General features: G+C 45.5%; 2 protein-coding genes across 3 annotated transcripts in view; one reads left to right on the top strand and one right to left on the bottom strand.

Moving 5' to 3' along the window:
- Window positions 1-8172, top strand: part of DVL2 (dishevelled segment polarity protein 2) — a 36914-nt gene extending 28742 nt beyond the window's left edge. The window contains exons 12-15 of the mRNA XM_033924648.1: window positions 857-988; window positions 1126-1302; window positions 2451-2675; window positions 6016-8172. Of these exons, the coding sequence (XP_033780539.1) occupies window positions 857-988; window positions 1126-1302; window positions 2451-2675; window positions 6016-6479 (998 nt within the window). The 3' untranslated portion in view covers window positions 6480-8172. The remainder of the gene's footprint in view (window positions 1-856; window positions 989-1125; window positions 1303-2450; window positions 2676-6015) is intronic.
- Window positions 8173-16902: 8730 nt separating this feature from the next.
- Window positions 16903-24961, bottom strand: part of ACADVL (acyl-CoA dehydrogenase very long chain) — a 42692-nt gene continuing 34633 nt past the window's right edge. Inside the window, exons 10-20 of one of the 2 annotated variants that reach the window (XM_033925074.1) lie at window positions 23377-23575; window positions 23135-23239; window positions 22831-22917; window positions 22547-22609; window positions 22308-22409; window positions 22099-22196; window positions 19151-19223; window positions 18827-18899; window positions 18587-18659; window positions 18263-18338; window positions 16903-17288 (exon numbers count right to left, since the gene is read on the bottom strand). In XM_033925074.1, coding sequence (XP_033780965.1) covers window positions 17151-17288; window positions 18263-18338; window positions 18587-18659; window positions 18827-18899; window positions 19151-19223; window positions 22099-22196; window positions 22308-22409; window positions 22547-22609; window positions 22831-22917; window positions 23135-23239; window positions 23377-23575 — 1087 coding nt within the window. In that variant the 3' untranslated portion in view covers window positions 16903-17150. The remainder of the gene's footprint in view (window positions 17289-18262; window positions 18339-18586; window positions 18660-18826; window positions 18900-19150; window positions 19224-22098; window positions 22197-22307; window positions 22410-22546; window positions 22610-22830; window positions 22918-23134; window positions 23240-23376; window positions 23576-24961) is intronic. The other variant, XM_033925075.1, reaches the window with a different exon arrangement.

Below are 24961 nucleotides of genomic sequence, written 5' to 3'. Positions count from 1 at the left end.
AGATAGAAAAGGGTGACAGTGGGGTTTGGATAAAACATAGAGGGGGAGTCATAATTTCAGAGCTATTTATTGTTTACAAAAGAGGGGATAAGTGAGACTCTAAATGATATCAAATGCATCGCGGAAAAGAAAGGTTTTAAGTCCTGTCTTAAATTTGTCTATTCGTGGCTCGTTGCGGAGATATAGTGGTATGGAGTTCCAGAGGGTTGGGGCAGTTACTGCAAAATTTACTTTTCGTGTATTGTAAAATTCTTTTATGGATGGGATGAAAAAAAGGTTTTGATCAGTTGATCTTAATGTACGTGGGGAACTATGAGGAATGAGGAGTTTATCTAGAAATAAGGGAAGATGAGAGAGTTTAATTTTAAAGGTTAGGATGATGATTTTATAAGTGATGCGGTGAGTGATGGGAAGCCAATGTTCATTTTTGAAAAGGGGAGTTACATGATCATATTTGCCTAGTTTATAAATAAGTTTTATTGCCGTGTTTTGTGTTAGTTGTAGGCGTCGAATTTCTTTTTGGGGTAGACCATTGAGGAGTGAATTGCAGTAATCTAAATGGGAGATTACTAAAGAATGAATCAGGATAGTGATTGAGCTGATCTCTAGGACAGAAGTTAAAGATCGGATGATACGTAATTTAAAGAAACAGATTTTGATAACTGAGCTGATGTGATCATGGAAGGTAAGATCTCTGTCGATAATGACGCCTAAAAGTTTTATTCCATGGTGTTTGTCAGTCAGCTTCTCCAGCTCTGCCAAATGGTACCCAGTTGGATTTTTATGCTTGGCCCTTGGTACTTCCTGCCTTTGTCTCTAATCCTGTCCTCATCTGCCCGTTTCATGTACTCCACAGGCTTTGACGATTTTAACCTGTCCATCCACACGGACATGGTGTCTGTGGCGAAGGCGATGGCGTCTCCGGAGTCGGGCCTGGAGGTGCGAGACAGGATGTGGTTGAAGATCACCATCCCCAACGCTTTCCTAGGTGAACAACTGGGCCCTGAGGTGGGGTGGTGGGGGGGAGGGTCAAAGAAGCAAAGAAAAGCGTAAGCATATCTCCCCGGTGGAACTAGTATTCGGTAAAAGTATGTTTTTATTTCTTTCCCACGTTTCCCCATGCAGGCTCAGATGTGGTGGACTGGCTTTACCATCATGTGGAGGGCTTTCAGGACCGTCGGGAAGCCCGCAAGTATGCCAGCAACCTCCTGAAGGCGGGCTTCATCCGGCACACGGTGAACAAGATCACCTTCTCGGAACAGTGTTACTACATTTTCGGGGACTTCAGTGACTGTGAAAATTGTAAGTCCTGCCCCAGGGTTACTTTGTCTACACAGTTCACTGGGCTAGACACCGGCCCCTGGGTGTCTCCATTTGTGGAGCTGTGACCTGGCCTCTTGTACTGCTGGGACGTTTTTGGTCCTTGTTGAAGTAGAGAGCTGTGGTTATCATGCACGGTCACTGAGCCGCACCCAGCCAGTCAGGTTGTCTGAATAGCCACAATGACTAAGCATGAGGGAGATTTGCATGCCCTGCCTCCTTGGCTCATGCATATTCATTGCGGATGATCTCAAAACTTGACTGGCTGGGGGTGCTCCCAAGGTTGGGTTGAGATCCCCACTGACCTAGGGCAGAGGTTCTCGACCCTGTCGTTGGGACACACATAGCCAATTTTGGTTTTCAAGATGACCACAATGAATATACGAAAGAGAGATTTGGATATACCACCTACATTGAATGCAAATGCACCTCTTGAATTTTGTGGATATCCTTTTTTTTAATTCTTTATTAATTTTCAAGCTTTGACAGAGTATTACAATTAATATAACTTAAACAGATTGCATAAAATACACCGTATTACACACATTATTAAAGAAAACAACCATTTCCCCCCTCCTCCCAATTATTAATCTATTAAATCATATTATTTATTACAATATTAGATTTAAATATTTTTAAACTCTTCCAAATACTTTCCCTTCCCCTCCCCCCACCCTGGAGGTATAAGGAAATCTAAGAAATAAAAGATATATCTCTTATTATTGTATGTTAACAAATGCAGTCAATGGGCTCCATAATTTATTAAATGTATTGCTAAGACCCAAGCACTCCGCATTTTGTGGATATCTTGAAAATCTGACTGGCTAGGGGGGGGGGGAGGGGACCTGAGGACTGGCTAGAGAACCTTTGACCTAGGGCAGTGCAGATGCATGAGATTGTATGCAAATCTTTCATGCATATTCATTGTGGATATCCTGAAAAACGAACCGGCAAGGGAGTACTCCTGGAACGACTTGGGGAAACCCTGATCTAGAGTTGAAACTTTGACTGTCCACGCTATTGGGTGCTTTCTCCAGTATGTCATCACTCTTTAAACTGTGTTCATAGAGCTTACTGTTGGGGGAATGGATTCTAAAAAAAGCCTATTAACATTTCTCTGTCTTCTGTAGACATGGCAAATCTCTCCCTGAATGACAATGATGGATCCAGTGGTGCATCGGACCAAGACACTCTGGCCCCTCTCCCCCTGCCTGGGGCGACACCCTGGCCGCTGTTGCCTACCTTCTCCTACCAGTACCCAGCTCCACACCCCTACAGCACCCAACCTCCTGCCTACCATGAGCTATCGTCCTACAGCTATGGTGTGGGCAGTGCAGGCAGCCAGCACAGCGAAGGTGAGTTCATCTGGAAGGGTGGGGAGCATTGCACCAAGGATGAGAAGCTCAGTCAGTAGAGCGAGAAGGGACCATGGAGCGAGGGGTTGGTTAACCAGCTCTGCAAGGGTGGGTTCCTGGGGTGAGAGGATGGTGACGGTGGCAAGGTTAGCTAGGGCAGAAAAAGTGGGGCATGGGGTGGGGAAAGGCAGTAAGCAGAGCGAAGAGTGGTGTGGTGCGGGCGAGAGACACCTGGGGCGGTGGCGCCCCCCTTCCCCACCTCCACACGCGCCTTTCCTGCCCTCCTCTTGCCATGCGCGTGCTGTGACCCTTCCCCCGTGCCTCTCTTAACGTTCCTTGCGCGGGCAGCAACCCCCCCCCCAAGCTGCTGTCGTGCCAGCGTCTGCTCTTTCTCCGACGTCACTTTCAAAGCTTGGGTCCAGGAAGTTACATCATCAAAGCGTGGGTCCAGGAAGTGACATCATAGAAAGCGTCGATGCTAATGCAACAGCAGGTTTGAGAGTTACTGCTTGCGCCTGTAACATTACAGCGATACGGGTGAAGGGAAGCAGCGTGCACACATAGCAGTGGGGGAGGGGTGGAGAGGCGGATGGGTGCCTGTGCCCTCACCAAGACAGCACCTGAGGTGGTCCACCTCCTCTCCTCCACCCTTACTACGCCATTGAGTGGTGGGGTGAAGAAGAGACGGTTTGTCAGTAGGTGGTGGGAGAGTCATTTAAACTTCTCAAAGGTATAAATCGGGTAATAAAAACAAGAACAAGAGATCACAGGTACATTTGGTAGAAAGGTGGACTGGTATCCTCAAAGCGATAAAATAATAAAAAGTGGGATAAATCCAGATGAGTCTTACCAACAAAGATATGGTAAAGAAACTCTGGGATAATCTGTATGAAGCAGTCGCTATAAAACAGAGGAAATATCGGGGGGGGGGGGGGAGGGCCTGGGGAGACTTCTTTTCTTTGGGGAACAGCCTCCCCAACTGTGGTGGCCATGGGGTACAAAAGTTAGCAGTGAGGCATGGGAGGCAGCCCGGGTGCTGGATTAAGCACTGACTTTGGAAGACTCAAAAGGCAGATGGTTGAGGCCTGATTTGACCAGTCAGCAGAGGTGGAGGAGGCTGGCCCTCTTACTCAGATTTTGAGCCTTTTTATGACGGCTATGGAGGGCAGTAGAGGAACGGGCTGAGAGAGATCAGGTTAATGCAAGATGGGAAAGGGTGGGAGAAGTTGGGGCTGTGAGGCATATGGATTGGATGATTAATTTCATATACCTAGGGTCTAACTTTAGGACACGACTTGGATCTCCACTGAAACAGCTTGAGATAAGTGGCCATTTTTTCTTCTGGTTCGTTTCCTCTGGTCCTCTTGAACTTATTACTCTGCATGCTGCTTTATGAGGGAATTAACAAGAAAGTGGACCCTGATCCTCAAAAGGGGGCACAACCAGGAACAAAAGAACTTGTGGAGAGTTGATGGCCAAGCTGAAGAATTTCTTAGAACAAACAGATAAAGCCACATGAAAACGTCTAGGGCCCGAACCACTGGAAACATATGGACCCAACACGGTCCGTGTTTCGACACTATTGTCTTCTTCAGGGGTCCTACGTTAAGAAGACAACACAGACCGTGTTGGGTCCATATGTTTCCAGTGGTTCAGGCCCTAGACGTTTTTATGCGGCTTATCTGTTTGCTCTAATAAAGTCTTCAGGTTGGCCATCAATTCTCCACAAGTTCTTTTGTTTCTGATTAGGAGAGAATTAGAAACACTATCCCTACAAGTGGAGTTTTTTTGACCTGTATTAGTTTGACGTTCCCTGTGAGCACTAATGAGGTCTTTTTCTCCACTTGAAGTGTATGGTGATAATTGAATCTTGTCCCTCTCTCCTGCAGTAGAAGAGCAGCTTATGTATTTGAATATACCTAGGATTATCATATTTTTCTCCGGGAAACCCCGGGCACATGGCCCCGCCCTGTTCCACCTGCAACCCCACTCCATTCCCCCCTAGCCACGTCCATTTCCACGCCTCACAAAACCTCCTCTCTTCTTCCGGACGAGCTCCGGCCGCATCTGGAGGGCCTGGAGCATGCGTGGACGTGTGTGCTGTCGTCCGCATGCTCAGAGGACCTCCAAAGGTGGCCAGAGCTTGGGGCTTTCCAAAACCCAGACAAATGCCGGATTTTGGAAAGTCTGTCCGGGAGTCCGGACAGTCCTCTAAAAAGAGGCCATGTCTGGGTTTTCCCGGACATCTGGTAACCCCTACATATATCACTTTCTAGAAAGTGTTAAAACAGTTTACAGAAATGCTGGGGAGAATCTTACATGCTCTCCACTTCAGAGTTGCATGAAAACGGAACTCTCCCTTATCCCTGCCCACCCTCGCTGGAATCTAACCCATACTCGCCTGTGCTCGCTAGAATCCATTCCAACGCCATGCATCTCTGTAATTAATCTCCTCCATTTTCACCCTTACCTGCAGGAGTCGATCCCAGCAGCCATCATATTTCGTTAGATAGTACAGTAAAACCTTGGATTGCAAGTAACTTGGTTTGCAAGTGTTTTGCAAGACAAGCAAAACATCTGATTAAATTTTGATATACAAGCAAAGGCTTGCAATACAAGCACATACAGTATACACACATCACAACCGAGCCGATGGTTCTTCTCTCTCTGACGCTGTGGGAGTGTAGTGACTGTTCTAAATGAGCGAGGTCTTGCAATACAAGTACGTATAGTATTTTGCATTAAAGTTTTTGGGCTGTGGAACGAATCATCTGAATTTCCATTATTTCCTATGGGGAAATTCGCTTGGATTTACGAATGCTTTGGATTACAAGCGTGCTTCTGGAACGAATTATGCTCGCAAACCAAGGCTTGACTGTCTTTACTAGTCAACCAGCGGGTGCTCCAAGCCTCATTCTGGTGCTCCAGTTACCTCACTCAGTGCATTCCAAGCCTCATTCTGGCGTCGCCAGCGATAGTCCCACGGGAATCCCGCAGCAACTTCTTCCATCTGTGCAGGTTCTATGGGATTCCTGCAGTCCCCATTCCTCTACATCTCTCTACTCAACGTGGGCAAACTGTATAGGCCAGTTTGGTCTTTATTTGCTTTGTTATTGTGTCAGGGGACAACCAGGACAGGTCAGGTGAGGATTGGTACTAGGAAAAGGCTGCGGGGAGGGCAGCTGGATAACGGAGGGGAAGAGAAGGAAAAAGGCTTGACCTATTAACTTTTTAATTTTTTTTCTTGCTTTTTAGATTCTTTCTTACCTTGTTGATGTTTGTTTTCTGGTTCTCCTTTTGTCTGTCTCCCTTCTTCCCCTGTCCCCTCCCCCTCTCTCAGGGAGCAGAAGCAGTGGCTCAAACCGCAGCGATAGTGGCCGTGGCGGAAAGCACAAAGATGACAAGGCGGGCGACTCTAAGTCGGGCAGTGGCAGCGAATCGGAGTACTCCACCCGCAGTAGCGTAAGGCGGGAACAGGCGGGCAGTGAGCGCTCAGCCCCAGCCAGCGAAGGTCACGCTCGAAGCCATCACAGCCTGGCAAGCAGCCTTCGCTCTCACCACCCCCACCACCCGCTGCATGCTTTTGGCCCCCCGGGGATGCCTCTGCCTTACAACCCCATGATGGTAATGGTGATGCCACCCCCGCCCGCCGCTTCGGCGGCCCCCAACCCTGCCGCCTCGGTGCCACCTGGTGCACCCCCGGTCCGTGACTTGGCATCTGTGCCCCCAGAGCTGACTGCTAGCCGCCAGTCCTTCCACATGGCAATGGGCAACCCCAGCGAGTTCTTTGTGGACGTCATGTGACCATAGAAGATAGGTGACACAAGGGACAATTTTATTTTTTTTATGTGGCATGTGCCATGCGGTACCAGTCCATTTTAACTTTTATGTGCATGAAAATCAGCACCAACAAGAGACTCTGTTTTTTATTTACATTTTTATAGCTTTTTTTTTTTTTTTTTTTAATTGTATCATTTTTGAATATTTGTGACATGATTGTTTGTTTTGCTTTTCCAAGTACAAGACCTTTTCTATTTGGATTTGGAGCAGTTAACCCTTTAATGCTAAGCCCACCTCCTACCCAATGAAAAAAAAGGGGGAGTAGGGAGTGTCAATTTTGCTCATGGGAGTTTCGTGACTTCTTCAGATGGCCATCCCTAGACTAGAGCTCGTGCTGTGTGGGAGCTGGTCTGTTTTTTTTTTTTTTATGTTTGAAGGGTCAGCAAGTCGGTGCCCAGGACTGACCTTTCTGGTCAATAGTGAGAGACCACCCATTCCTCAGAGTGCTCGGGGATCTCTTCTGAAGCACTTGAGGAAGTAGAAGGTGGCATTCACCTTGTGCGGGCACAGGCCACGGCTTGCTTTTATAAAGAGGCTTCCTTGATTTCCCCCAACCTGTTGATGAACTTTTTATTGGGGATGGGGTGTGGGCTGTCGGGGGTGGGGGGAAGTACTGTGAGTGGGGGTTTTGTTGAGTGATGACCCTCGACTGAAGGAACTGGCACCGCTGTATTCAGTTCGCCATTACTTAGCCCACAAGCTTCTTTTTGTTGACTGGGTGGTAGATCACATCTGGGGAAGCATTCAGGGTTTTTTTAACATTGTGCCTTTTGATTTAGATTAAATCATTTTCCTCTCCTCCATTTCCATTTACTCTGCATCTCTCACCTGCCGTCTCCTGTCCTCGGCGACTCGGGTGGTTAATTTTTTTTTTTTTTTTTTCTTTACTTACTTACCTCTTTGCAGGAAACTGTCTGCTTTTCCTTTAGTGCTTTTTAAGATGACCTGACTTCTGTTTCTTCTGGATGGACTTTTATCCATCTTTACCCAAGGCTCACTGCCTACTGCTCCCTTCTCTAGAGAAAGTTTTCTTCCCAATGTGGTACTGCATTTCCTCTTTGGGGTTTCTTGTCTTCTTCTGTAGTCTATGTCCTCTGATGATTGAAGGGATGACCCTTTCACAGTGCACAGAACCACCCAGCAGGCTGAGGGCAACCTAGGGCCCAACATCCTGTATGCGGGGAGAACTCTTTGCTTCTGTGATGTGATCAGTGGCGTCGGAAGAAGAAAAGAATCCACAATCCTAATGAACAGCTCCGAACTAATCTTCCGCTGTCTCACCCAACACACACGCGTAGGGGCTGCTCTGGAGTTGCAAAGCTATTTTTCATAATGTATTTATTTTAGCTCATTTGTGTACAAAAATAAACCTTAAATAAAGATGAATAGAATTTTGAAAGCAAACCGGATGCACTGCTTGTCCGTTCCAGAGCCTTTTGGTTTGCTTAATCTGCCTCTCTATGCCATCCACGCCAAGGATTCATGACACGCGTTTTATCAGTGGAGAATGTGGACCTGGAGCCACTTGTCTCCTGTACCTTCTGTTATCCAGGATGGGAACTGGCTGTAGGCTTTGGTTTGGCACAATGGGATTTGCTATTCTAAAAGCTTAAAACAGGGGTGTCCAACCTTTTGGCTTCCCTGGGCCGCATTGGCTGAAAAAAATGTTTCTGGGGCCGTGCAAACGCTGCAGCAAGACAGAGGAGGGAGCCGGAGGGTAGCATCGCCCTCAACTGGGGCCGCACAAAATACTTCACGGGGCTGCGTGCGGCCCTCAGGCCGCAGGTTGGATACCCCTGGCTTATAATATATTAAAAAAAACAAAACCCCTCAAACAAAAACAGGCTTACCCCGTCTGGGAGGCTGTCCGGGAACCTGGTGGCTCTGGTGCTAGTTCTGGGTTGTTATGTTGCGTTTCTGCCCTGATCCTGGCCTCTCCACACTTGTCCTGCTCCTCGGGTGCTGAGTGTTAGGGAGGCAGGAAAACGGGCAACTTCGGCCGTGCAAGTATTTTGAACATGTGTGAATGTAAAAATTTTGGAACGTTTTGAGGTCAATATTTTTGGTCAATGTCTTTAAACAAATAGTATTTAAATTTAAAAATAATAGACTGGTTTGTGCTGAGCTTAGTTGGGTCTCTGCGATAATTTCATAAAAATTTCTGCATAATCTTCATTGTTTTTTTTATCGGTAAATCTGTTTTTTTCCCCATTAAAGTTAATGGGAAAATTAGGTTTCAAAATGGAGAATCTCTCAAAGGACCTCTTTTACAAAGCTGTGGTAGCGATTTTCCCTGTGCGGCAAATGCAACGCAACCCATTCTGTGTCTATGGACTGTCGCATTTTCTGCACCGGGATTACTACTGCAGCTTTGTAAAAGGGGGCCTACTAGTTGACACGGAAAAAGACTTCTCTTCACTTGGAGCAGTATCGGCCCCAATTCCTTAGCTGAGACTTGAACCCTCAGCCTCTTGTTACTAACCCAGCACTAAGCCTTTGAGCCAGCCAGGCTTTCACATCAAGACCTTTTTGGAACTTGTATTTCTCCATCTCTGAGCTCATATGCTAGTAGTTGACACAAAAATTAGACTTCTCTTCACTTAGAGCAAAATCAGCCCCAACTCCTTAGCTAAGGCTTGAACTCTCAGCCTCCTGTTACTAATCCAGCACTCAGCCCTTGAGCCAGCCAAGCTTTCACATCAAGACCTTTTTGGAACTTCTATTTCTTCATCTCTGGGTTCAAATCACCACAGCAGATACAAGAACACTTGCAGAGTGACAACTTGGCAGGAGCTACAAGTGGCTATAAGGTAGTTTTCATCCCAAGTTCCTGCCTTGATCTTAGTCCTGCAAACAAAGGCAGTATTAAGAATTGTGGGTTCAAATCTCAAGTTTTGCCTGACTTTAAAAGTATAGGACCAATCGTGTGAGCAATTTGGGTAAGTTGTGGTCTTGAACCTTATACTTTTCAGCAAGTCAAAAGGAGTTCAACATAGACACAGTCGCTGATGATTTTAATCCCTTGGTGGGTCACAGAGAGCCCAGACCTCTTCCAGTCCGGCCTCCTGTTCAGTGCCAGCTTTTTGTAGCCCAGGGAGGTTCCTGTTTTCTCCAGCTTTGGGACTGGCTCTTGCCTGCTTTGAGGATGCTGGAGATTTAGTTAACTACTTCTGCCACATTCTCCGGCAATGAATTTCAGAATTTAATTACACATTGTGTTAAGAAATATTTTCTCCGGATTGTTTTAAATCTACGACTTAGTAGCTTCAGCGCATGCCCCTAGTCCTAGTATTTTTGGAAAGAGTCAACAAGCGGTTCACATCTACCCTTTCCACTCCACTCCGTATTTTATACACCTCTATCATATCACCCCTGAGCTGTGTCTTCTCCAAACTGAAGAGCCCTAGATGCTTTAGCCTCATAGGGAAGTCAACCCATCGCTTTTATCATTTTCACCAACCTTCTCTGTACATTTTCTAATTCCACTTTGGGGCTCACTTTCAAACTACTTAAGACTCACAAAGTTCCATAGGTTACACTTCTGTATCTTTTTTTGAGATACAGTGACCGGAAGTGCACACAGTATTCAAGGTGCGGCCATACCATAGAGCGATACAAGGGCATTATAACATTTTCATCTTTGTTTTCCATTCCTTTCCTGATATTTCCTAACATTCTGTTTGCTTTCTTAGCAGCCGTAGCACATTGAGCTGAGGATTTCAACGTATCTTCAACAATGACACCTAGATCCTTTTCCTGGGCAGTGACTCCTAACACAACCCAGCGTCGCATAGCTATAGTTCCGGTTCCTCTTTTCCACATGCATCACTTTGCACTTGCTCACATTAAACATCATCTGCCGTTTGGATTCCCAGTCTCTTAAGGTAGTTTCTGGTAGCATCTGCTCCAGAAGTCCATCTCAGACATTCACCGAGATGGACTTCTGGAGCAGATAGCAGTGACATAATTCAAGAAATCCTGGATCAAGCACAGAATCTAAGGAAGCAAGAAAAAAGCATTGATCAGCAGAGCACACTGTGGCAGACGAGGTGGACAATAACACAGTGTGGTCCTGGTGTCTGTCTGTCTGCTTCATTACACAATAAAAAAACCCAAAACAAAGTGATAGCTTCAGATTACCAGGAAGTCAGCATTTGAAAACAGATCAAGAGATGGATTAGCTTCATACTCTATCACATTATATTTAGAGAACGCCCTCTTCCCCAACTATGGAATGCAAAGCAGTTTATCTCAATAACCAACCGATGGAGAATCATTTAAAAGGGCAAATAAAAGGGGATTCATTCATTCACTTCTGTTCAAAATCTGCCTGCAGATGTTATTCCAGTCAATGGCCACTGGAGGGCGCCATTGCTTCAGGAATCAGTACTGCAGAGATGCTCAGTGCTGCCCTCCTGTGGCAAATGTCTAGAAAAGGCTGAACCATTTATCCCCCTACCTGAGCAGAGTTTCAACATCACTCCTGATTGATTAAGTTCATTATATGGGGGAACCACAACTCTAAGAGAATTCTTGAGAATGAAGAGGTTATGATCACCTGGGTCATCCCTATTCTGACCAGTAAAAAGCTGGATGCAAAGAAATTGGATACAGTGGTGAAAGAGAAAAACCCCAGATGGGTATTAATGAGCGAAGAGTCTGCCCTTAGCGATAACTCTATAACCTGCAGGAAAAGAAAGAAGATCCTCAAGTACCAAGAGATACGGTCAGAGTAGTTGCCAGATTTTACTCTAGTAAAATTTGGACCCCTAGACATGACCCCCCTTCCCCAGTTCCACCCATCCCTGACCTGTTATGCCCCAGTCCGCCCCATGGCCCGTGCAAAGCGAAAGAGACATGGCCATAGTGAAATTAGCGAGATTTTGAATGGCGACGTCTCTGCTCAGAGTTTCTTTCCAGGGGCTGAGAGCATAGAGAATGGAGATGGATTTTTATTTGTGGGTTTTGTTTTGGTTTTTTAAGCTACAAATTTTTGGGGGGAGACTGCACATGAGAACTTTCTGAGGTACTTTTAAAAGAGATTCTCGTATCTGCTGCCTTTCTGAAACCGGAAAGTGAAATTCCCCTGGTGACGTGCCTTTTTTTTTTTTTTTAAGTTTTGCACATACAAGTGGAGCGCGCCTGGGCCCCGTTTGTTCAGAGGGGAGGGTGTGTGTGTGTGAGAAGTCTTTTTGAAGCTTCATTTGAGTTTCAGATTGGTTGAGGATGTTTTTGTGGTTTCTTGACTTCAACTGTAATTGGTGGCGGAGGTTTTGCAAGCTCTCCCCATTGCCTTTCCTTTCCTCCTCCCCCCCCTCCCCTCGGTGAGAGTACAGCAGGAAGCAGGTGCCAGATAGCTGTAGTCAGAGGCCTGTGCTTTTGTGGGTGGCTAGTGTTCCAGTAACCTCCCACTGGATTTTGAAGAGCATCCCAAAATCTGGGTAGGGGGAGAGGAGATGGGAGCTGCCATGAATGCTTCATTGTGGATATCCTGAAAACCTGACCTGGCTCCGGCTCTCGAGGACCGGAATTGCCTACCCCTGACCTAGCCCGTCGGGTGTTTTAGCATCTCTACATTGCATTTGCATAAGCATGAGAAATTTGCATGCACTATCTTTCTATGTGAAATGTCTCATGCATATTCATTCTGGGTATCCTGAAAACCTGATTGGTTGTGTTTGTTTATTAAAATCTTTATATACTGCATATATGGGCAAAAAGGATCAAAGCAGTTTACAACAGGGCTGCCCAATTCCGGTCCTCGAGATCTACTGGCAGGCCAGGTTTTCAGCATATCCACAATGAATATGCATGAGAGAGATTTGCATACCAAGAAGGCAGCGCAGGCAAATCTCTCCCATGCATATTCATTGTGGATATCCTAAAAACCTGGCCCCTGCCAGTAGATCTCAAGGACTGGACTTGGGCAGCCCTGGTTTACAATATAACAATCAGATATATGAAAGGAACTCCATTTAAATGTTTTTAGCCCAGAAAATTTACCCATTTTTTTTACCTTTTAGCTGCCTGTAGCATTATAGGGGTCTAATGAAAAGTAAATACAATAATTATACTTTTATATTTCTGCCTTTAATATAATTTTTATATAAACGCTGATATTTTGGGGGAAGGAGTGATAAAGTAAGCATTAAACAAAAAAAACCCTATATTTAGGTCAAAAGCATCGTGGTTGAGCTACAAATCCTATATCGTTCCATGATATAATTGCTCTTATTTTTATCATCACCAGTTTGAAGCCCGTCCAGCGGAGAATTACAATCCAGCAACTTGGCCCGATTCTAGCTACCTAAGGGGCAGGGGTCTGATCCTGCAGCTGTCCATTTTCTGCTGTCAAATTTTACCCTGTAGATGAGGAAGGTGAGAGAAACAGACCTGGAAAGAAGGGAAAGGTATGCTGGCTCAAGGAAGCCGCCTGAAGCAGTTGGTTTTTTTAAAGTAGAACTGAGGCAAATGAAGGTAAGAAATTATGGGCCCCAAAACAGAGGCGAGGGAAAGAGAAATGGGCAATGGTCTGGCGTGAGGGAAGAGAGAGAAGTTGGAGACTGGGTTGTGTGGAGGAAGGGGGAAAGAGACACTTGAAGGGAGACAATTGGGAAGAGAAAGGGGGAGATGGTAGACCTGGGGTTGGTGTGGAGGGAGGGATGCAGGATGGGAGAAAGAAGTTGGACATGGGGGATGGAAGGAAGGGAGAGAGGGCAATGAATAAAAGGTTGGTCTGGGGGTGGAAGGGGGCAAGAGATGCAGCATCTCTTTCCTCTCTCTATCCTGTCGTTCAGCATGAAGGGTGGGGTGGTAGGTAAGAACAATAGAAAAAAAGAGGGAGTAATTCTGCCCCATGGGAGGGGGGGAGAGAGGTAGGTAACAAGATGCTAGGGAGTGGAGAGAAAGAGACAGGGAGATATGCCTGGACAAAGTAGAGAGAGGGAGGGGGATTCTGGAAATGGTGGAGCCATGTGGAAGAAGTCAAAAGGGTGTTGACAAAGATGAGTGAGAGAACAGTGAGTATAGAGGTAGAAATGTTGGAAGGGGAGTGGGAAAGGAGTGAAATAGAAGAAATAGGGCCTGAAATGAGATGGAAACTTGATAGGTAGCTGAAATTTTTAAAGAGGGTGAAATTAATGGCATTCTTTTCTTGTCCACCATCATGCCATATGCTTTGTGGTCAGTCATTGGCTTGCAATGAATCACACGGCTGAAGAGGTGAAGTACACAGGGCTATTGTGTGCTTATAAGGATACTGGGAATGTATCTCAATGAATAGACTCGGTGCTAGCTTTGCAGCTCCAGAAGAGAAGGGATCCTGAAATGTGAACACTTAAAGTAAGATAAACCTGGGGTCTGAGAAATAGAATCAGAAGGAGTAATGCGGGTAGTATATAAAGTGGGATGAAATGTAGCTCTAATTTTCTGAATTTTGCTTGTAAAGTAGTCAGCAAGTGCTTGCGCAGAAGGATTGATTTTGGTAGTTTGAAGTTAAGGAGCGTACAATTCTATACAGGGCAGCCGTGTTTCTTGCTTTGGAGATTTGTTTTGAATAGTAAAGCGATTTGGTCTGAATGATTTTCATCTTGTCATAATCTGCATGATCCTTATAGGAGTGGTGGTTTGTCAGGGATTTGTCCCTTCTCCACTTCCTCTCCAATGAGCGGAGTTGTTTTTTTGAATCAGGCTAAATTCAGACAAGTACCACAGATTTTTTTTGTCATCGGATAGAGATGGTTTTAGTTTGACTTGGAGCAAATTTATCTAGAAGAGTAGAAATAGAGTCATTCCATTGGGTTAGAATCTCGATAATAGTAATATTAGTATTGGAATTACACCCATAGTTACACCCAGAGTGGGGCGTCTATTTTTGAATAATCTCGGAGATTGATTTGTTTGAAGCCAGAATTTGGTAATTGGGGGGACCAATGGTGAGAAAAAACAAGTAAGAAATGGTCAGACCAGGGCACCATATCATTAGAAATCAGAGTAAAGCTACTGTGATATCAGGATCATGTCAAGTGTGTGTCCTGCTTTGAGTTGGGGAAGATAGTAAATTGAAGTCATTAAAGAGGGTCTGCTACTCAGAGGTATGTGAGTTTTTTTACATCTTTGAAATGAATGTTAAAATCACCAAGAATGATAGGGTTGTCGGTGGTAGAACAGAAATCGAATATCAAAGATTGTAGTAACAAAATCTTTTCCTGGGCAATAGGTGGAGGAAGATATAAGAACAAACAGTCAAGAATGACATTAGTTTTGAGTTTAAATTGGATAAACTCTAGAGGATTTCGGTGTCAAGAGAATTCAAGATCAAATACTCTTATTTTTTTTCCTGTGTATTATGGCTATCCCACCCCTCTTCTACCTGTTCGGTGGTTGAAATGGTATGAATAATTAGGTAGATGTTTCCTCACCGTCTGAGAGCCAGGTTTCGGTTATACAAAGAAGGTCAAGGTTGTGTTGAAGGATCATGTCATTTATTAAATGATATTTAGTTTTTATTGATTTAGAGTTTATTAAGACAAAGTTAAGGCGTTTGGAATGGAGGGGGGGGGGCGGTTATGTTTTAATCTGAACAAGATTGGAGGCGATTGGGTGGGAAAGAGAAAGCTTGCAATGATTATCAATACATCTGCCCCGTAGAACTGGGATCGCAGACGGGATAGAACCCATAGAGTTTACAGCCATGGTCATCAGGAGGGCGCTAGAATCAAGTCTCACTTTAGAGACATTGGAAGGCAATAAAGAGGGTACTGGTCTTTGACCCGAGGGCACGATGGACCACGGGTCTGACCCAGCAGCGGCAAGTCTTATGTTCAAAGGCATAAGAGAAAGCAAACCATGGCAAAAAGAGAGCTCAGAAAGGACACGCACGCGTTACCTGCCCCTTAAGCGGGATAACAATTTTTAAGAAACTTGAAACGTAACACAAATACCTGAGGTAAACGCCACAGCCATTGAATGGGAGTCCTGTCCCGTTTTTAGGAAAAAAATAAATGGTCACGTTCTATATGCTCCTTGGTCACCTGAGTGAAGCCAGGCACATATCTCTCTCCCATTCATGTGCTGCGTTGTTGTCAAATTATTCTCAGGCAAACATTTTGCAATGCTACTATGAGCCATTGGCTCAATGCAAAGACTCGTGTGACCAAGGAGGATATTATCATGAGAGAGATAATCCGGCTTCTTTGCACTGAGCCAATGGCTCATAGTAGCATTGCAAAATGTTTGCCCGAGAAGAATTTGACAAAACAATGCAGCCCATTAATAGAAGAGATGCTGCAGATTTTAATTTATAATTCACGTTCTATATGCTGCCACTGGCTTGAGAATGATGCCCTGAGAGAACTCTCACTACATTCTCCAATCCCATCCTGGCAACATTTGCATCATTTAAAATCAGCAACTTGAGAGAAAAATATGGCCCAGTCTTAGCACTAAGCTTTGGAGGGCCCTCGTGCTTTACTTTCTTCAGCCTGGAGGCCACACTCTACCTGCTGCAAGCTGTAGCGTAACCAGTTCCTCGCCCAAATTACAGCTGTCTCTTATTGGCACAGGGCTCAGGATGACCAAAAAGACCAGCCTGGTTCCATTTTAGCCAGGGTTTGGACAAAACTAGCCTGATCCAAAAATGGGCAGAGTTTGAGGTGGAACTGGGGGCAGTTACCATATATACTCGAATATAAGTCAAGGTATCCTTTCCCCCTCAAAAAAGGAGGAAAAAAGGTTGACTCGAATATAAGCCGGGTGTGTGTGTATGTGTGTGTGCCAGGATCTGCATCCAGCCCCCCCCTCTCTCCCTGGTTCCTCCACCCTGTCCCCACTATCTCTCGATGGCCTGCAGGCCTCCATCAAGCCTGCCAAATGACCTGGTGGTCCAGGACAGGAGTTATATTTGATACCATCTGCTTAAAGATAACCAGTTAATTCCAGTCAGAAAAATAACAGTCAACTGGCTATTCATAATGTACCACAACTCTACCCAGTTCATTTTAATTGAATAGAAGCCCTGAAGCATCCAGCTTGTTTTCCAATATGGTGTGCGAAATGCTTTACTTCTCGATAAGAACAGCGGTGGCCATTACAGTCTTAATAAAATAGGGTGACTTACGTTGCTACATAAGACGTTACACCGTCAGCCAAGCGCTGTGTCGGCAACTCCCAAAACCTCAATGCAGACTAGGAATGGACCCACTTCCGCCTGACATTAGCCATTGCAGGGGTAAGAGAACTAACGAAAAGAGAATTGGCAGGGGGAGGGCGAGTAGCTTTTATTATTGGGACCCCACAGGACATGAACTACCTGCTACACAGGGATTATTAAGAGCTTAGACCTCAGCAAGAAATGGACAGTTTCATTAATAAAAAAAACACACACGTGGACACCAAACAAAATAGACCCTTGTATTTCTGAACCCAAGATAGAAAAAAAGCTGCTGTCCTTAAAACAATGTCTTTAAGGCTATAGGTGTAAAAGGCATTTAAAGTAACAGTGCAGCCTGAACGAGAGGGGCGGATAATTACTGTTAGGTGTTTTGAATAAGTCCCTCCGTAAGCTGGCCCTGTTAGTTAGAGTCACATCCTTTGGCTACACCAAGACGATTGTATACTACTGCTCGGGCTAGCTCCTCAGAAGCCCAGAGGGTGTTGGGTCACCACCCCTCCATTCTCGACTAAGGCATGGGAGATCCCCCGCAGATTCTTAAATACTTGCTTGGAGCTGTCTGTGCTCAGAAATTTCAGGGTATCCTGGATGCGGTCAGCAGCCTACGGCAGAAAAACAGAAGGAGGAAGATTCAGGTTCTGTTCTGCCTGATCACCGATGGAAAATGCGTTGAAGATAGTTGCAGCCCCTGAGGTAGGGTTGCAGGACTATCCTGCTGTCCATGGAGAACCTACATTACAGGTAAGTAACTACACTTTATAGGTGATTGGCTCTCGTCTTAGGACACTATAGTGAGTGGTTGAGTTATAAAATACTTCTAGTCTTATTTTTCCTGTTCTACACTGCTAATGAAAACCTTTTGGGGAGGGAGGGAGGGAGGGAGGGAGGGAGGGGGGGCGAAGTCCAGTGGTCAAATTTTAGGTGCAAATTATACTGGAGGTTGCAGGGAGCTTTCACAAGGACAATGAGTACTGCTGCTGCTGCCCTGGTGGTGGTGAAAGGGAGGGTGGGTGGGGGGGTATAGGATCCAACTTTTAAAAATTATTGGCGGTGCTAAACCCAATGGAAATTAACACACATTGGACACAGTCAAGGAGTTTGCTCAATATTAGAGGTGCTCAAGCACCAACAGAACTCAAAAAGTTGGCTCCTGTCGGTGGGTGGGTGGGTGGGGAGCAGTTGGGGTGGGTGGGATAAAGGGCAAGAGTCAAGGGACGGTGGGGGAGCCAATCTAGCATTAGTCCATGCAATATTTCTTTTATCAAACATTGGCGATGTTTGTGGAATCAGTTGGCTTTACCCATTCGTAAGGCTAATTCTTATCAACTGTTTCACAAATACTTGGAAGACTTCACTTTTTCAGAAATCCTTTCAGGCTCGATGCTCTAGTTTGTGCTATTACGTGTAATTTTACATATTTTAACGTCAATCGCATTGAGGATGACGCGGTATACAAGACTGAAAGCTAAGCTAGGTGGAGCAAGGGCAGGAAACTTGTACTTCTGCTGTGTCTATCGTGTGGAGGTGCTTAGTGGGAGAAGATTACAGCAGTTGGTGCTGCATATTGGGTACTTACCTCGATGCACCAGCTGTCACATAGCATCTTCTCATGCTGGGCTGTGGGGTGCCCCAGGCTCAGGGAACGGGAGGCTCTTAAGAGGAAGAAAGAGTTTACATCAGCCTATGACATTCCCTTGAGCTGGGACCTCCCATCTACTGCATTTTCTCCGTTCCACATCCTCCAAAAATGGTTAACGCCCACAGAGTAGGGGTGTGGGGTCATTATTTCTGTCCCTGCCCTTCATCTAAATCCCACTGCTGGTTCTTTTAACACCTCCATCTCCGATGGGCATCTCATCTCCATCCCAACCCCCAAAAAGGATTCCAGCAACGAAGGTACCTGGAGAGGACAACAATCATGGCGTAGAGATCAATAGCGCAGTCAGCCACTCGTTTCAGCAGGAACTGCTCATCTGCAGAACAAAAAGGAACACGAGGGGGGGGGGGGGTCAAAAACGGCAGGGCCTGGTCAATGCAGGAGGAGAGCACAGCAGAGATCGTGTGGACAATAGGGCCCAGCATGCACCAGAGGGTAGGAGACAAAGCCTACAACTCTCAGTATGCAGCAGCTGAAAATTACCTATAATTTTCTTGCCATGTTTTATCAGCAGAATCTCCACTGCTTCTCCAAACCGTTCTACAGCTTGCACCGTCTGCAGGGAGAAAACCTTAAGTCATCAGAATGAAACAACTGCACGCCTCTCAGCCTTCTGCCCCTTTCCAACCCCTTCCACCCCCTTCAAACTGCCGGTGTGCCCCTCTTCAGCAAGTGGTCAAACAACAAATACGGAAGTCAGGTGTAAATACGGAAGTCAGGTGTGAAGATTGATCGCAGGGAAAATTAGTGAGGCTGTAATGAAACAGAGGCTGCACAAGTCGCTTTGCCAGCACCACTGATGCTTACCAGTTCTCCGCTGTTCTCCAGCTCTGGGTGGACAATCCCCTTCAGGCTAAGGCCAGTCCCGAGCCCAGCCTTCCTGCAAAAAAGAGGAGTGTGAAAGGTACTACCCTGAATGCTGGGGACCCCCCAAACCCCCCCCCCACATTCTGGTCTTTAGCCCTTATATCTCTTCCCCTAACATATACTCTGAATTCAAGAAGGCACGTGGGATCTCTTAGAGAGAAGAAGAGATAATGGTTACTGCGGATGGGCAGACTGGAAGGGCCATTTGGCCTTTATCTGCCATCATGTTGAATTTATAGCAATTGATTTTTGCCGCAGTGTTGATGGTAGCAAGTTCCATAACGCTGGAGCTACCACTGATAAAAAGTGCTCTACGGATCGTGTCGAAGGCCCTTACAGGCCAGAGTATTTGAAGAACCCACCACTTTTCCTCTACACCCCTCCAAGATCAATAAGGTCCTCCCCAAGGAGTATCCCCAACTACAACCTCTCCAAAGAACATCACACGATGCGACCTCCATCAATGAACCTGCCTTGGAAGGCTTCGCTCAACACAAGACTATTCTCTGCTTCAGAAAGCAGGTGAAAGCTCGGCTCTTCCCCCAGGACTTTAACAGAAGAAATTAACCACACACCCAGGATAAATACCAGCTCTACCTCTTTGTTTATCTGTACTGCCAACTAGAAAATGACACAGTGACAAAATTAATCTCATTCCCGTGTCATTCTTCAGTGTCTATCTCAACCTCGGTCCTTCTACACCAGCATTCTTCAATGCAAGGCTTGAGGGTCAGTGGCTGGGCCCATTCATACTCTGATTCTTATGTGAGCCAAGTATAGGATATGAACCCATTGTGATATCACTGACGAGGTTGGCTTTTTTTGGTGGAAAAAAGCGTTATGACATCACAGTATTAGCTCTGGATACCAGACACTGCCTTTCTTTAGGGTCTATCTCAACCTCAGTCCTTCTACATCAGCATTCTTCAATGGTTGTGCCTATTTCGACTCCGATTCTACCCTCTCCCCTTAAAGAATGACATGGAGATGGTTTCCCGCAGGGATGGAAACGGTGTTGAATTTTGTCACCATGTCATTCTTTATTGCCAACCTCCTTTGTAATTCCACTGTCAACCGCTTTTGCTAAGTTATGTTGTAGCTCACTGACTTTCAATTTTACTTATTTTGTAAACCGCATAGAACCGAAAGACGTGATATACAGTATAAATAAAAATCTATATTATGTTGCTTATCTACTCCTACTCTTAGCAGAGATCATTTTTCTGTATTTTTTCTCACTTCATACGGTATGTAAGTTTTCCTAAAGTTAGTCGCCCTTATTTCTCTCTATTTTATCTGTCTATATGTTCCACTTTTGCCTACAGCCTAAGCCAGGGCTGTCAAAGTCCCTCTCCTCGAGGGCCGCAATCCAGTCGGGTTTTCAAGATTTCCCCAATGAATATGCATGAGATCTATTCGCATACAATGAAAGCAGGGCATGCAAATAGATCTCATGCATATTCACTGGGGAATCCTGAAAACCCAACTGGATTGCGGCCCTCGAGGAGGGACTTTGACACCTCTGCCCTAGGGGAGACATGGGCAACTCTGGTCCTCGAGGGCCGGAATCCAATCGGGTTTTCAGGATTTCCCCAATGAATATGCATGAGATCTATTCGCATACAATGAAAGCAGGGCATGCAAATAGATCTCATGCATATTCACTGGGGAAATCCTGAAAACCCGACTGGATTGCGGCCCTCGAGGAGGGACTTTGACACCCCTGCCCTAGGGGAGACATGGGCAACTCTGGTCCTCGAGGGCCGGAATCCAATTGGGTTTTCAGGATTTCTCCAATGAATATGCATGAGATCTATTTGCATGCACTGCTTTCAATGCATATTCATTGGGGAAATCTTGACAACCCGACTATTGTAAAGATTGATTTATTTGTATAAACTGAGGGAAATCCGGGGAGGGAGAAATGTTTTGGCATTTGTTAAGAAATATAGAAGGGGTGATTACAAGCATTTTTATGAGGTGTTTGTAAATTGGAAAGTGGGTGGGAGAAAATAAGTCTTGTTTTTATTCTATTAAGTATATTGTGCTGATGATGATAATGATGATAATTTATGTAAATGCATCTTCTTTTGTGCACAATTGAACTTTGAAAAATGAGTAAAGAATTAAAAAAAAAACCCCAAAAAACAAACGACTGGGTTGTGGCCCTCGAAGAGGGACTTTGACACCCCTGCCCTAAGCTATCTATAACAGGGGTGTCCAATGTCGGTCCTCGAGGGCCGCAGTCCTGTCGGGTTTTCAGGATTTCCCCAATGAATATACATGAGGTCTATTTGCATGCACTGCTTTCATTGTATGCTAATAGATCTCGTGCATATTCATGGGGGAAATCCTGAAAACCCGACTGGATTGCAGCCCTCGAGGACCGACATTGGACACCCCTGATCTATAAAGACATTTTATTGTGTAGTTTGTTGACATTTTAAATTGCATACTATGCCATAATGCAGGGGTAGGGAACTCCGGTCCTCGAGAGCCGTATTCCAGTCGGGTTTTCAGGATTTCCCCCATGAATATGCATTGAAAGCAGTGCATGCAAATAGATCTCATGCATATTCATGGGGGAAATCCTGAAAACCCGACTGGAATACGGCTCTCGAGGACCGGAGTTCCCTATCCCTGCCATAATGCGCATTTGAATATTTTGACTACTAAAATTCACTATTGCCTATATTCAGATTGTTTGAGCTCTATACTGCCTAGGGTGAATATCTTAAAAAAGAAAAAAGGTAAATAAATCCAATAAATGCTAACTAAACAAAGAAAGTATTACCCCCCTCACGTTTTTCTTTTCTTCACATTCCTCTCCTTCTGTCTTGTCTTATATATCTCCCACCCGGATGTGTGGCATCCTAAGTGTCCCATACCTTTTCACACGTTTGCTGGCCTCGTTCACCAAAAGCCCGGCATTCCCAAATGGGTTCTTGAAAGCACTCTGCAGCTGTTTGAGCTGGGTCCCGGCATTCTGCACAGGGAGATGAAAGGCAGGCTCAAAACAGGATTGGGAGAGGTGAAGGAATAAAAGGGAGAGGGAGACCAAATCCGCCCAAGCCCTCCCCCCCATCTCCAAGCTCACCTGGAACCCATTCAGGGCCACAAACAAGCGCAGAATGTCATTGGTCCCTTCAAAAATGCGGAATATTCGCAGGTCCCGCATCACACGCTCTATGCCGGTTTCCTGGCGGGCAGGAAAGAGAGTGTCATGGATGGCCGAGCCTGAACTACAGTCACCAGTGGAGTTAAGGACTCCAGGGAATGTGACTGTTGAATCTCTTGCTATCACGCATCCTGCCTTCTGACCCTAGGACCCCTCACCTTCATGTAGCCCATACCACCCATGATCTGGATGCACTCGTCTGTCACTGACCAGGCAGCCTCCTGTAAGGAGAAAATTTAAGAGAAACAGATTTACAGACCTACTCTTGACAGCATAGGTTCAGCTGGAGCATGCAACCCCAGCTGTAGCTGGGAGAGGCTGAGACCACAAGAGCTCTGTGCTTGCCCTCACAGCCAATGCTTCTGTACCCCTTTTTACAATACCTCCCCCTCCTGGGTGAGGCTGGGCCTGCTAAAATGTGAATCAACCAGCAGATACTCACCGAGCCAAAGATCTTGCTGATGGCTGCTTCAATCTGAAAATCCTTTACGCCCAAATCCATGTTGGCACAGACCATATATGCCATGGACTACAGAGCAGGGGACAGCAAAGGAAAAAGAGGGGAACATTATTACAGACAAGACCTCAGGAGTAACACTTTCCTATTGTTCCTTGAATCCTATATCTCCCTCTCCCCCCCCATCTTCTTGGTTTGCTCCAACCTTTCCAGATAATCAAATCTCTTCCTCAGTGTTAGGCTCCCAAAGAGGGGGAGAATTTTCTATCCTGAAACCCACCCTCCTCACCTCTGTCACATAATGTAGCATAGCCATACGAGTGAGCTTCTCTTGTATTATCCCAAACGTGTGAATCTTGCTTCCAAACTGGGTGCGGTTGGCAGCAAACTCCACCTGAAAATTATTCAAAAGTTTCCCACAAGAACGTAAATGAAAGAGATATGACAAAGAATTTGGGATGTGCATGGGGGAAAGAACATTGGGGAGGTGTAGAGAAACAGCCTGGGAAAGAGAGACAGAAGAAGCCTCACCGCTTTTGTGATGGCAGCCCTCATGGTACCGGAGAGGGCCGCGGCCATACCGAAGCGCCCATTGTTAAGGATATTCATGGCCACCTTAAAGCCGGCGCCCTCCTTGTCAAGCACGTTCTCCGCTGGCACTCGCACATTATCGAAGTATACCTCAGCTGTGTTTGATGCCTTGATGCCCATTTTCTTCTCTGGGGACCCGCTGAAAGGAAGGAGCCAAAGTAACATGGTGAAAATATTCTTCAAAACAATACCCAATACCAAGTCAACTTCCTACTCGGAACTACAATTCCCAGCAAGCCCTAAAGTGCATAATTCTAAGGTGACCACTGACACATCCTCCAAATACAGATCATTCCTTTGGTAAGAGCCATGTTCACTGTGTGCGTGACCTACTGGCCTGCCTCTTCTGTCCCCTTAATTCAGTGGTCTCCAACTCAAACCCTTTGCAGGGCCACATTTTGGGATTTGTAGGTACTTGGAGGGCCTCAGAAAAAATAGTTAATGTCTTATTAAAGAAATGACAATTTTGCACGAGGTAAAAAAACTCTTTATAGTTTATAAATCTTTTCTTTTGGCTAAGTCTTAATAACAATATTGTAATTTATAGCTAAAGAGACATACGATCGAGAAACGGTTTTATTTTACTTTTGTGATTATGATAAACATACCGAGGGCCTCAAAATAGGACCCGGCGGGCCGCGAGTTTGAGACCACTACCTTAATTTGATCATGGAGAGGATCCTTAGGGGAAAAGATCTCAGCATAACTTTAGAAGCTCCCACAGCACAGAAATATTGCATATTACCTTAGTCATGGAGGCAGAAGGATTGCTAGTTTAGGGAAGATGAGAATGCTATTATAGTTTAATTTAATGGCTTCATTCGATACAGTGGTTCAAGATCTTCTGTAGACTACACTGAATGAAACAGGTGTCTTTGTTTTACTTGGGTTAAAGAATTTCTGGATAATAAAAAGAATAAAATGTCTTTAGTGATGCACAGGGATCTCTCGCTGTCCGACTCTTTTACGAGATCTATAAACTTAAATATGATCGTGTGACACCTTTACTGAGATCCCTTCGCTGGCTTCCTGTTTCCTGGAGGATCTAATTTAAGTGTGCAACTGTAATTTTCTAAATCCTAGATGGTATTTTTTCTCCTTTGGTTCCTGGCTCATTTCATTCACAAGAATTCTCTAATTCTAGGAGCTCTCAGAAATACAAACTTGGCTTGCCCACTGTTTAAAGCCAGGGGTGTCCAATCTTTTGGCTTCCCTGGGCCGCATTGGCCGAAAAAAATGTTTCCGAGGCCGCGCAAACACTGCAGAGGAGGGAGCCGGCAAGACGGTAAACACCCGGAGGCAGCAGAGGAAAACACTGCATCGCCCTTGACCGGGGCCGCACAAAATACTTCATGGGGCCACATGCGGCTCTCGGGCTGCAGGTTGGACACCCCTGGTTTAAAGGAATAAAAACTATGGCCAAGAATGACTTTCCTTCTATAATTAGAGTTCGCTCTCATCTACCCACTTTTCGTAAAGTACCGAAGACCATATTTATTTCAGAAATTGACTAATGATCTTTCTT

Source organism: Geotrypetes seraphini, chromosome 16 (genome assembly GCF_902459505.1).
Source record: "Geotrypetes seraphini chromosome 16, aGeoSer1.1, whole genome shotgun sequence".
Classification (NCBI taxonomy): Eukaryota; Metazoa; Chordata; class Amphibia; order Gymnophiona; family Dermophiidae; genus Geotrypetes; species Geotrypetes seraphini.
Note: the sequence above shows the minus strand (reverse complement) of the source record. Positions and strands in the feature narration are given on the sequence as shown.